Below are 11,522 nucleotides of genomic sequence, written 5' to 3' on the forward strand. Positions count from 1 at the left end.
CCATTGTAATTTCTAGATAAATTTTTTTAAATTACACTTTTATGTAGTATCGAAGATCAATATAAAATAATACATAAACTGAGTAAATTCTTAAAGGAGAGCAACATAACTAAGGGTAAAATAATCATAATTTTCTTCTAATTAATATTTTTCTATTCTATATTAGTCAAAAATTATTTACCATGTCCATTCCAATATTGTGTATCTATATTAGGCCTCATATAATCTTGAAGAGTCCTATGTCTAATGAAAAACAAAAAAGGATAATTGGTCTAGACAATCTTTTTTCCCTCACAAGCTAGCTTTTGGCCATTATTTTCCCCTAGTAATTCAATTCATAGGCAGTTCAATATTTTTTCTTTTTCTATTTACTTTTTTCGCGAACAGTGAAACCTTTTTTTCCTTGGTATACTATAGTCATCGCTCCTCTTCCTTTGCAAGCGACTCCATTCATAATCTCTCTTTCTGTGTATTTGCTTTGTACAAGAAAACTCCCATTTGCGTATTTCAATCATTCGGCCCTGAAAAACAGAGAAAAGAAAAGAAGAGACCCACAAAATATATCTCTATTTCTTCACTTCCTTCCACTTTTTAGGGTTTATTTTCTCGTTATGCCCCGGGAAAGATCCATTCTTTCTTTGTTATAACAGGTAATTTTCAGTATATATATCTTCTTCAATTTGATTATTATTTTAGTGGATAAAGTTTGATACTTTGGTTTTTTTTTGTTTGGTCTAAGGGTATATATGTGTTTGAACTTGGTTTGGGCAGATGGGGTTTTGATTCTTGTTAATATTATATTTTTTGGTCTAAAGTTAATACTTGTTTTTGGAATTGTTGTGGGGGTGTGGTTTGTGAAGCTTGCTCTTTGTATTGTTGTTGGTCTAAGGTTACACATGGTCTTTGAATTTTTTAGGTGGGTTCTGATTCTTATTATTGCAGGTGAATTTGTGGGTTTTTAGATATAACTATTTGAGGAAGAGATGGGTAGAGGTAGGGATAGGGATATTTCAAGGTCTAGATCGAGGTCACCAGCATATAAGAGGAGATATTCACGGTCACCCTCGCCTGTGGTGCGCAGACATAGCCGAAGAAGCAGGAGAGATAGAAGCAGATCCCCTTATACTTATAGCAGGTGATACCCATTGCCATAAATTGATTTATGGATTTGACATATATGGATTTTCTCCTTATGTTAATGTCTTTGGTTTGTATGTTTTTTTATATGTACAAGGATTTGTTGTTTTATTATTCTAATAAAGCTCACATGTGTTTGCTGATTCACTTACAGTTTGTTCAGGCAATGTGTACGTTTGATTCTTGATAACTGTTGGTTTTTATCTACCATTTATTGGATGGACTTGCTGCGTTGATCAAAAAGGATTTTAGGATTTCGTAGTGACAACATTGGTCTAAGATGTGGTGGGGTTGATGATTGATCATTTTTGCTTGTATTTTAAAAACATTAAGAAGAATTTTTAGTGACTGGTGCATTTCTATAGCACTAAGTTCCGCCAAATGATAAATAAGTTAGAGAACTTTAACCTTTCTTTTGACAAAATGCTTCAATTTTTATTTCATTTGGACAATTTCCATCACTGGATATCTAGCTTCCTCAAAGCGGGGAGATAGAGGATGCAGATGTGTTTCGTGCTTCTGCTGCCACTATTGACTTCATATTGTTCAGATTGGTATTTGCTCATCAAAATCCACTAGCCTTTTATTATATGAGTTAGTGGATTTCTACAAAATCAAGTTATGTACTTGTCGAATTGACTTGTTGCTGCTACTAAGAGTTTTCAATACCTCTTTATCAAAAAAAAGAGTTTTCAATACCTGTGATCACCATAGTTAAAATCTTTGTGGTTCTCGGTGTAATATGTTTTATTGTAAGCTGGTTCTTGCGCTGTTCAGCTGCAAATTTTAGTCCTCGGTCAGATTGCAATTCTGACGATATGCATGATCCTAATGAGTAGAGTTAATAATAGAAACCTAAATGTAATACCCGGTGCAAACTATGTTCTTCGGTGAGAAATTAAAAGAAGTAATTGCTTCCCTTCATGGGAAGCAAGCAGGTCATGGGTGCCGGTGAGTGTCCATTGGTTGCTCGATTGTGATATTAGCTGTTCCTATGATAAAAGACGGAGCTCGAGTTTATTCTTTGCAATTCATGAGGTAACTGTACATGCTTTAGTATCTAATTGATTTGGAGGACTGGTTAGCATGTCTGGGGATTTGTATGTTGTCTGGTGCCAATATATGTTGTTGCTTAAATGTTAATCATTGTTATACAGAAAACGAAGCCGTTCATTGTCCCCTAGGCGCCGCAAAAGTCGTTCTCCAGCCACCAGACGTCATAAGAGTCGCTCTCCAAGGAACCATAGGAGACAGAGAAGTAGGAGTACCTCATTGTCTCCTATTGGTAAATCACCTGGTTCAAGTATTGGATCGAAAGAGCAAAAGGGTATCAGTGAAAAAAATAAACTTGATGAAGAGGAGAAGAAAAGGTACTGCTGTATTTGTAAAGCTTCTCGTTTTCTGTAGCTATTTCTGTCTTGTATTTTTCCTTTCCATCTCTTCCTCATCTTAGAGCAAGCTATGCTGTTGTTTTGAGTATTCACCTATAGAATTAAGACTTCTTTTATACACTCTTTCAGCTTTTAAGCATACACCTCTAGTTTCTGTACTGTTTTCCTGAAACCAATTGTGGATAAATGGAAAATTTGCTTAGAAATGTTTACACTGAGGCCACTGGAGAGTTTTTTTCTGATTAGTTATAATGGACTGACCTTTGGAGATTACAGAACAGAATGTCAGTTCTTTAATTGAAAGATTTTTGTGAAGAGCCTGATGATGAGGTAGATGTAGGATCGGATGGTGGGAATTTTGGCGCTTTACTCCATTGCCTGAAAATGAGAAGATTTTTATTGTTCATGAAAGCTCAGCTCTAAAATTAAAATAAACCTTGTCTGTGAGTGTTGAGTGGTAGATATTTGTAGAATGTGGTCGATTTGAATTGTTGTTGTGTAATATGTGTATCTACTGTTTAATGTAGCATGCTATTGTTACACTTGTATGCTTCACATTTTTATTTAACCTCCTTATCCTTCTAATTCGACATGAAGGCAGTAATGTTCCTCCCGGAATAAAAGAATTTCAGGGACAATACCCCCAAAAAATGAAGATATAAAATTAGTGCTGCTTGCCTGAGCTCCCTAGCTATGCCTAATGGATCTGGGTTTTATTGCACTCTTCTTCTTGCCTTATTATTTCTAATCAGAGGTAAATGGCTATAGGGTTGATGGAGTTGAATCTGTCTATGTTGCAAGTGGATTGCAAGTTTCTATAGTACATGTTATAAGACAGTATAATGCAAAGAATGCAGCTGGATCACCAAGTAGCAAAACAAACAACAGCAAGAGTGCTGCATGTAATTAGTTATGCCTTTTAATCGGTTCAGCAATTGCTAAATTATTTAAGGCTGATAAAGAAAGAGAGAAACGCAACCTTGATCTTTGTTTGGTTATTCTGCCATGCTGCCCATCAATGGTCTTATCTGTCCTTCATTACATCAACAGATGTGGCAACTGCAAGGACAGATGTTACATGTATTTGCTGAAACATGTTATTTTTCATACCCAGCCTCACAAAAGTTAATAGGACAGGCATAATCATGAATGTACTCGTTAATAAGGAACATTTGACAAGATTTAGATTGGCCATTATTTAGTGTAGATGAATGTACTCAAACGTCTTGTCAATTTCAAGTTGGCTTGGAACAAGTTTCTTTAGTTCTGTTATGCTCTAATCTGAATCTTGAACAGTATCTTGTGACTCAAGCATTGGTCTCAGGCTTCTTTTTGTCACCAGACTATTTTAGCTGACATGTTGGCAGTTTTGGTCATCTATTAAAGAAGTAGAAACTTTTCTGTTTAAAGTTCTACTTTTGCTGTAAAGTTGCTAGTATTTTGGTGATTAGCTTTAAAAATTGCTACAGGTTATTTGACATTCTTCTCCACAGGCTTATTTTGAGGGAGTTACTGCTATATTCCACTAATTAATTTTGATGATCAATTGGGTGCTTCGTTTATCTACTGTTCACCAGTTTTGATTCTCATTTGTTTGGACAGAATTCAGGTAGAGGTATGCTATAAAGCATTAACATGTATATTTAGTGCATATGTCAACATGGAGGTCAGTCTGTTGTTCCTTTAGTTATATACTAAGGAGGAAAAAGGGCAATACTTCGCAAGTTAGTTCTTCCTTTATTTATGAATCTGGGGAACATAAAAGGAGTCTTTGCTCTCTGTGTCAATGTTTATCCCGTCTCTAATTTTTACTCCTTTTCTCTCAGGCGTCAAGAGGAAGCAGAACTGAAATTAATAGAAGAAGAAACTGCAAAAAGAGTTGAAGATGCAATTAAGAGAAAAGTTGATGAAAGCTTGAACAAGGAGGAGATCAAGCTTGAAATTAGAAGGCGATTAGAAGATGGTAGAAAGAAACTTGTGAATGAAGTTGCTGCTCAACTTGAAAAAGAGAAGGAATCTGCTCTTATTGAGTTGAAACAAAAAGAGGCAAGTTATTTTTGCTTAAATATATGTGGTTACCATGTCTTGGTCTTTTTCTTTTATATAAGCAGTTAGCATGTTTTTGTACCCTGGATTATAAATTTCATGCTCTCTTGAGTCAATAGTTTCTGTTGCAATGTTTGTGCTTCCGAGATGATGTTCAATGTTCATCCTGTCATAAAAGAAATTAGTGCACTTTATTGTGATGGTTCTTCATTCCATCTATCATGAGCCTGCTATAAGGTTACGCAGTCCGCTAATAATCCCATTAAAAAAGAAATGAGTAAAACACCACCGGACCCTACAAAGAGGGGGCAGGGGCTGGGGAAGGGTGATGACCATATGGTTTGACCCAATTGTTTTGGCATAATCATGGTTTTAGTTTTCTTGAACTTATACTGGTCCTGCTTGGCCGCCACATTCTTCATTGATATTAAATTCATATTGACAGTGAAAAGGGACTCATTTTTTTATTTTTATTATTCATGTAGGAACAAGCTCGAAAAGAAAAAGAAGAGTTGGAAAGAATGCTTGAAGAGAAGAGGCGAAAAGTGGAAGAAGCTCAGAGAAGGGAAGCTATGGAGCAGCAAATGAAGGAAGAACAGCGTTATAGAGAACTGGAAGAGCTCCAAAGACAGAAAGAAGAGGCTTTGCGAAGGAAAAAACAACAAGAGGAGGAAGAGCGTGCAAAGCAAATGAAAGTGTTGGGCAAGAACAAATCCAGGCCTAAGTTGTCGTTTGCATTGGGTTTGAAATGATAAATGACTTTGCCTTGTGATTATTATTTTAACGGTCATGATCTTGTTGATCACCAAAGGCAATTGGTTTTTCATTAGAGTTGGGAAAACCAAGTTTTGTTGGATACCCTTTCTTTATGTTCCTCCATTTTTTCTGTAATCTTAAGTACTTGCTGAGTATATTTTCTTCGTCGTAGTTGGCTAATCAATGCACTGTTTTCAACTGATGTAATTTAGGGCCAACATTACTAGCAAGTTGTGATATTGTTGTTGTTACCAATTGGCTGCGTTTGTTCTCTTTCTTTCCTTATTTACTTGATACATGGTTCAGTTGTTACGATACAGAAAATCTGAAATGAGAGGAAAACATATCCAGTGATACTGCAAGAATATAATGTATAGTTTACGATTCGTTGTGGATATTTATGAGGTGTTTTGTGCGTGTAGAGATTAGGTGTACACTGGCTGAAATGGATTGAGTTGATAAATGGGCTAGTGTTCCACCCTGCCCAAAAGAATAGTTGGGCTTGGAGTTTTAGGCTGACTTCATTTCTCTGCATGCTTCAAGAGAGAATATACTTGGCCCAAATCAACTCGATAAGCTGATAAGCTGAATTTGGACGAGTTAAAATGTATAGAGATTTTTACATAGAGATACAATGCTAGGGGGTGAAATTATCTGTTTTAGCGGAATAACCTTTTTTTTTAAAAAAAATAAGCATCATTTCTACAAAATATATACCATCTGATAAAATCAACAACCGGTAAAACATATAATTGGCATACAAAAATATACAATTACGTTGTTATGTGTCTTGAATATATTGAACATATAAATAACTTTACACCCGACATACAAAAATCAAAATACATAAATTTATTGTTCATCTTCCTCTTCAAGTTTCAATTAAATTTCAAATGATATTTTCAATCGTTTGGAACTGCACCCAATCTAAACATATGGAGTAACAATTTTGCATAATTTGATTTTGAACTTCAAGTATTTGAAACTTCTTTATAAAGTTTTTTTTTTATAATGAAATTTACGACTTTGAGTGAGAGAGAAAAAGAATGAGAAGATTATAGTCTAAAATGAGGAAGATTAATTACAATCTAATCTCTCACTTTTTTATTATTTTACTACAATAAATAAAGAGAAACATTATTTTATTTTTGTAATGAAATGTAAGTAGCTCAAAATAGAGTTATTATTAGAACATAAAAATAGCTTAATTATTCATGGAAATTCCCTTTATGAAATGGAGTGAGACAGCACAACCAAGACACACATGCACAACAGCTCGAGTTATCAATTTATACCAATATCTTTTTGTAAAGCAATGTGATCGATGAAAATTCATAAATCCAGCCCAGTTTATTTAGGATTGAAGCATAGTACTGTTGTTGGGAATACTCCCGCCAATGGCCAACCCTAATATTCACTCCGGTCAAAGCGATTTTCCATGTTACGTAAATCAAATGTTCTATATCTACAAATTCAATTTGATCGGATTTTTAAGATAATAGAGTTTTATCTCTTTCTCTATTTCCCAAAAAATTATTTTAGCTACATAACTTTATAATAATTCCGCAAAGCTTCTTTATATTAGAAGTTCCATATCGGTAGAGGGATGGGAAATTGATCTCCTTATATGGACTTGGACAAATCTCCCCTCATGAGTTAGCTTTTGAGGCTGAGTTAGGTCCAAGTATCATATCTTTACAACAATTTTTTGAAATAAAAGACTAAGCGGTAGCTGAAAATTCTCTAAATTTTTTTTGGTATATAGAAAAGTGAACTTGGAGCCGAGAGAGGCGCTAACTTTAGCTTACTGAAAACATAATTCTAGTTATAAAGGTATAAACTATAAAGGTCAACAATTAGGACAAATATTAGTATGTGGGGGATATGGTTGCACTTTATATGGGAGAGACATGGAGCTAGCTTCAATGTGTATTACTTTCTTAGTCACATTTCACGTGACATCATTTAATTTGATACAGTGTTTAGTAAAAAAAAAAAGTTTTAAATTTATGGTCTAAAACAATTATTAGAGTATCGTGTGATTGTAAATCATTTTAAGATAAAATATAATTTTATCTTTTAATTATAGTAAATTGATATTCTTTTTTTAAATAGACTAAAAAGAAAGAATATCACATAAAATAAGATTAAAAAAATACAATTTATTACTTTATTTGATCTTTTGAACCGAGTGTCGATTGAAAACAACTTTTTTATCGATAAAGATAAAATATGTATACATCTTACCTTTCTCAAATTACTAGGAATGTAATAATATTTGAAAATGTTAGTATTAAATGTATAGTTTGAGGGGTAGTGAGCTGTCATAACAAATAAAAAAAAGGTCTGGCAAAAAGAGAGCGACACCTCTTATCATTAACTCATTATTACCCTATTTTCCCTCCACCTTTCTTGTCTCGTCTTTGCATTGGGACCCACGCGTAGAATGGGACCCACTAATTTTAACTAGTCTCTGAATTTTAAGCGAAAGGTGGTTGGTGTGGGTACAACCTGTATTTAATTCAGATTCGGGTCAAGTCAAGTCAATCGGGTCACCCATAATGGCGCGTGTTGCGACTGGGATTTAAGTAAGTTAATACAATCCTAATTAGATTTTGGAGTTCCCGGGTCCTCCGGTACCGCTGACAAAACCCGAATCATTTTTTTTTTTTGGGAAGTCAAAAAAACAAATTTTACCTTTTTTTTTTACTTCAATTATAAAAGTATTGGAGGATGGAGATTGCTTGTTATTGTGGAATTGCTTACGTATTGACACTTTCTAATTCAAGAATTGTATTATGCTTCTTTTACATGTTGAAAAGGAAATATCATTGTATTTTGAGCCTTCCCTATTCTCCAAAAAAATATATGGCTTTTTTTTTTTTTGTCTTTTTTGTTTTTATTTTACAATATTTCAACAAAAAAAAGATAATTTAAAAGGAAGAAGGGAAAGATGCATTGTGACAAAACAATTTATTTGAGTTCAAGTCACGAAGAGAGAAAAAAAAATTAGAGCTCCGAACGAGGGGTAAATAAAAAAGAAGGGGTTTTGTTCTAGTTTTAATTTATTGTGTATACGGGAGTATTACAGATAAAACTTCCATTGTAAGCTTTAGGGTCAATGAGAGTTCTTGACCCTATTAAAAAAAATGACGGGGTACAATCAAATTTATTTGTGACATTCGTTCTCTATGGTAATATTTTATTAGTTATAACAATAATCATATTATTAGTGGTACGTGGAATCAAATTTATTTATGACATTCATTCTCTATGATAATATTTTATTAGTTATAACAATAATCATATTATTCGTGGGGTGTGGAATCAATATTTCATGATTTTATTTATGTTACAAATCAAAATATATTGATCGAGACAAGTAATATTGTTAGAGAGGTTTGACTGGATTTATATTGAATCTAGGGAGTTGAAACAAAATCTGTTCCAGTCTAAAATATCACTACGACTTACTTTAATTTTGACTTACTAAGAACTTAATTATGGAAACTACCAATTAATATTTGGCGTTATTATGTATATGAGTTTATATATATATATATATATATTTACCGTTATCAATTCAAGGAAAAGAGAAATAAATGATTCGGTCTACAAAATTTTTGGGAAAAGAATATGAGCTAATACTCTTTATATATTCATTTTATGAGTCTCAATTTATGTGATATACATTTTTCTCTTTAAATCAATCCTAAAAAAAGACATGTTTTTTTAGAAATAATTTATTTTAATTTGAAATCCTTTATTTTACACTTAATAAGACGATTTATAATAAATTATCTTCGATTTATTTTAAAATACAAACTATTTCTTTTTAAGCTTGAAATCGGATCAAACTATTTTATATAAATTGGGATGGAAAAAATATCTGTGAAGAACCTGCCTACATTTCAGAAGATGACAATGTCATGACTCATGCACATATTCATAGAACAGTTATATGGAGTCAGGAGATTAAGCTACTGAAAATAAATTATTGTTTACAACAAAACATTGGTGAAAACTTGCACCCATCATTTATATATATTTTATTATATAGTAATTTCAAAGTCTATAGGAATAGTAATTCTGAAACCAGCATTCTCTCATGTATAATCACATTGGTGGATTCATTATTTAAATTTGATGGGTTTGATTTTAAATTTTGTTATTATTGAACCTAAGTTTTGCAAATTAGGGATAACGGGTACAAGTTTACTATTTATTACAAATTTAGTAATTTTTACATGGACTTGCGTACTTTATGTAGAGGCGTATACAAAGGAGGGGTAATCGGGTTCACGTGAATCCATGCTTCCCTTTCAAAATCATATATAATAGTGTTATATTTTTTATTTTTTTGTTAAACATAGATGTGTGAACTCAGACACCAAGTATTATATAATGTGACGATGATCGGGTGCACCTCTTAGTGAGGTTGGAATTGAATTTATATCTATCTTGTTTTTTTTCTTTCTAAAATTGAATTACACCTCTCTTAGTGGTTATTGATAGAACTTTTGACTTTTTAATTAATTAATCATTTCAATTTTGGACCTATAATTTTAAACTTTTAACTATTTTCAATAATAAGAACCTAAGTATCAAACCGAGTAGATTCACTTTTTTGTAATAATGCATTCATCATCTCGAAATCCTGAATACGCCTCTGAGTCTTTATGTCATTGAAAACAATGAGTTCTATTGAGCTCAGGGCATAAATAGGGGGGCGGAAGGAGGTTTACCAAGCTAAGTCTCTATTTAAGAGAAAATTAGTGTATATATATATATATATATATATATATATATATATATATATTTACATAAGAAATATTTAACTCTCTTAAAAATATTCACTATAACAAAAATAACTTTTAGTGGCAACAAATAAGCACAATAATAAAGAGTGCTAAAATAATTATCAACATTAATTAAGTGTCATTAGATTCAATATCGCTAAAGGCTTTAGGGACATATACAAAGAGTGCTAATTGCCGCTAAAAATACATATTTAACAGCAATTGAGTTATTATCGTTAATTAATTGCCGCTAAAGATATTTTTTATGTACATGATTAATTGAACCCATGGCAAATATGCTATATATTCGTCTTGAAAGGGTATATTTGGGTCTAAATTTTGGTACAAGGTGAATTGATGATCTCTATATTAAACTAGGTATTTATGTATATATATTTTAATAATAATGCACTTAATTGGCTGAATGTTAAATTATTTACTCATATGAATAAGGATCAATTTTCATTTAATACTCTCTTTTATTAATCCGTGCACCGATATTTTAAAAACTTTACCTCTGACTATTACGAGTTTGAATTTACCAACTTTATTACATTGCAGCTACCTAACTATAATTTTCTTATTTTCTTTGATCATGTGACAAAAGATAATGATAAATAAATGTGGTGGGGTAATGGTATATAGAAGCATACAAAAAATAGAGCCAAAAAAAGGTGTGATATTTTCTACAAAATAGAGTGGCAAATGAATTAATTAGAACCACCACCCACCTATATACATCTCAATTTTACTTGTTATATTTTTCTTTCCACATACCACATATATTTATTTCCTTATTACACTGAGTAATAAGAATAAAAATAAACAACTATTTATAGTTAAATTTGATATTAATTTTACTTGTCATATTTTTTTTTCACATTTAAATATTAATTTTCACCAATTATATCTAAATTTTCTAAATCAACAACTATTCTTTATTATAGTACTATTTTAATAAGCACGATAATTAAAATAGACAGATGGAAATAGGAGTAGTTATTTACTTTCCTTGTGTTAATTAGGAGCGTTACAAACACGAACTACCAACAAGCGTATAGCAATAAAATCTACATATAATAAACTTTAAAAAAATGGAAAGTGAGGTGTCATGAGGCTGTATCGATCCCCCCCCTATAAATTAGCATAGTTGGGGTTCCTTCTCAGTAGGGTTTTTGAGTACCTAATCATCATATCTCTCTCTCTCTTTTTTTTCTTTCTCAAAGCCTCTGAAAAAAAAATAGGGTTAGGGTTTATAGTGTTAGGTATAATGATGATGAAGTAGAAAAGTTTTTTGTATATATATATATGTGTGTGGTGAGTTTGAGGGGGATGTTGTCTGGCTCGACACAATTACTCTCTTGTATGTGTTTATTTATTTGTCATCAAGATT

At 32.2% G+C, this 11,522-nt stretch overlaps 1 protein-coding gene and 1 long non-coding RNA gene across 2 annotated transcripts; one reads left to right on the forward strand and one right to left on the reverse strand.

Moving 5' to 3' along the window:
* Positions 1 to 393: 393 nt before the first annotated feature.
* LOC125862178 (uncharacterized protein At1g10890) lies at positions 394 to 5,585 on the forward strand. Its single transcript, XM_049542192.1, has 5 exons — positions 394 to 650; positions 943 to 1,135; positions 2,295 to 2,507; positions 4,355 to 4,610; positions 5,060 to 5,585. The coding sequence occupies exons 2-5, from the start codon at positions 984 to 986 to the stop codon at positions 5,324 to 5,326; spliced, it is 888 nt and encodes a 295-aa protein (XP_049398149.1). The 5' UTR covers positions 394 to 650; positions 943 to 983; the 3' UTR covers positions 5,327 to 5,585.
* Positions 1,252 to 2,298, reverse strand: LOC125862189 (uncharacterized). Its single transcript, XR_007446024.1, has 2 exons — positions 1,837 to 2,298; positions 1,252 to 1,806 (listed from the first exon to the last, which is right to left on the reverse strand). It is a non-coding gene; the product is annotated as an uncharacterized LOC125862189 (long non-coding RNA).
* Positions 5,586 to 11,522: the final 5,937 nt, after the last annotated feature.

The sequence above is a fragment of the Solanum stenotomum genome, chromosome 1 (assembly GCF_019186545.1).
Source record: "Solanum stenotomum isolate F172 chromosome 1, ASM1918654v1, whole genome shotgun sequence".
NCBI classification, from domain to species: Eukaryota; Viridiplantae; Streptophyta; class Magnoliopsida; order Solanales; family Solanaceae; genus Solanum; species Solanum stenotomum.

Excerpts from the sequence above, each read along its gene's own strand:
- LOC125862178 (XM_049542192.1), top strand. The coding sequence starts at position 984 with ATGGGTAGAGGTAGGGATAGGGATATTTCAAGGTCTAGATCGAGGTCA. Across the intron at positions 1,136-2,294 it reads TCCCCTTATACTTATAGCAG|AAAACGAAGCCGTTCATTGT; the intron begins GTGATACCCATT and ends ATTGTTATACAG. Across the intron at positions 4,611-5,059 it reads TAAATATATGTGGTTACCAT|GAACAAGCTCGAAAAGAAAA; the intron begins GTCTTGGTCTTT and ends TTATTCATGTAG.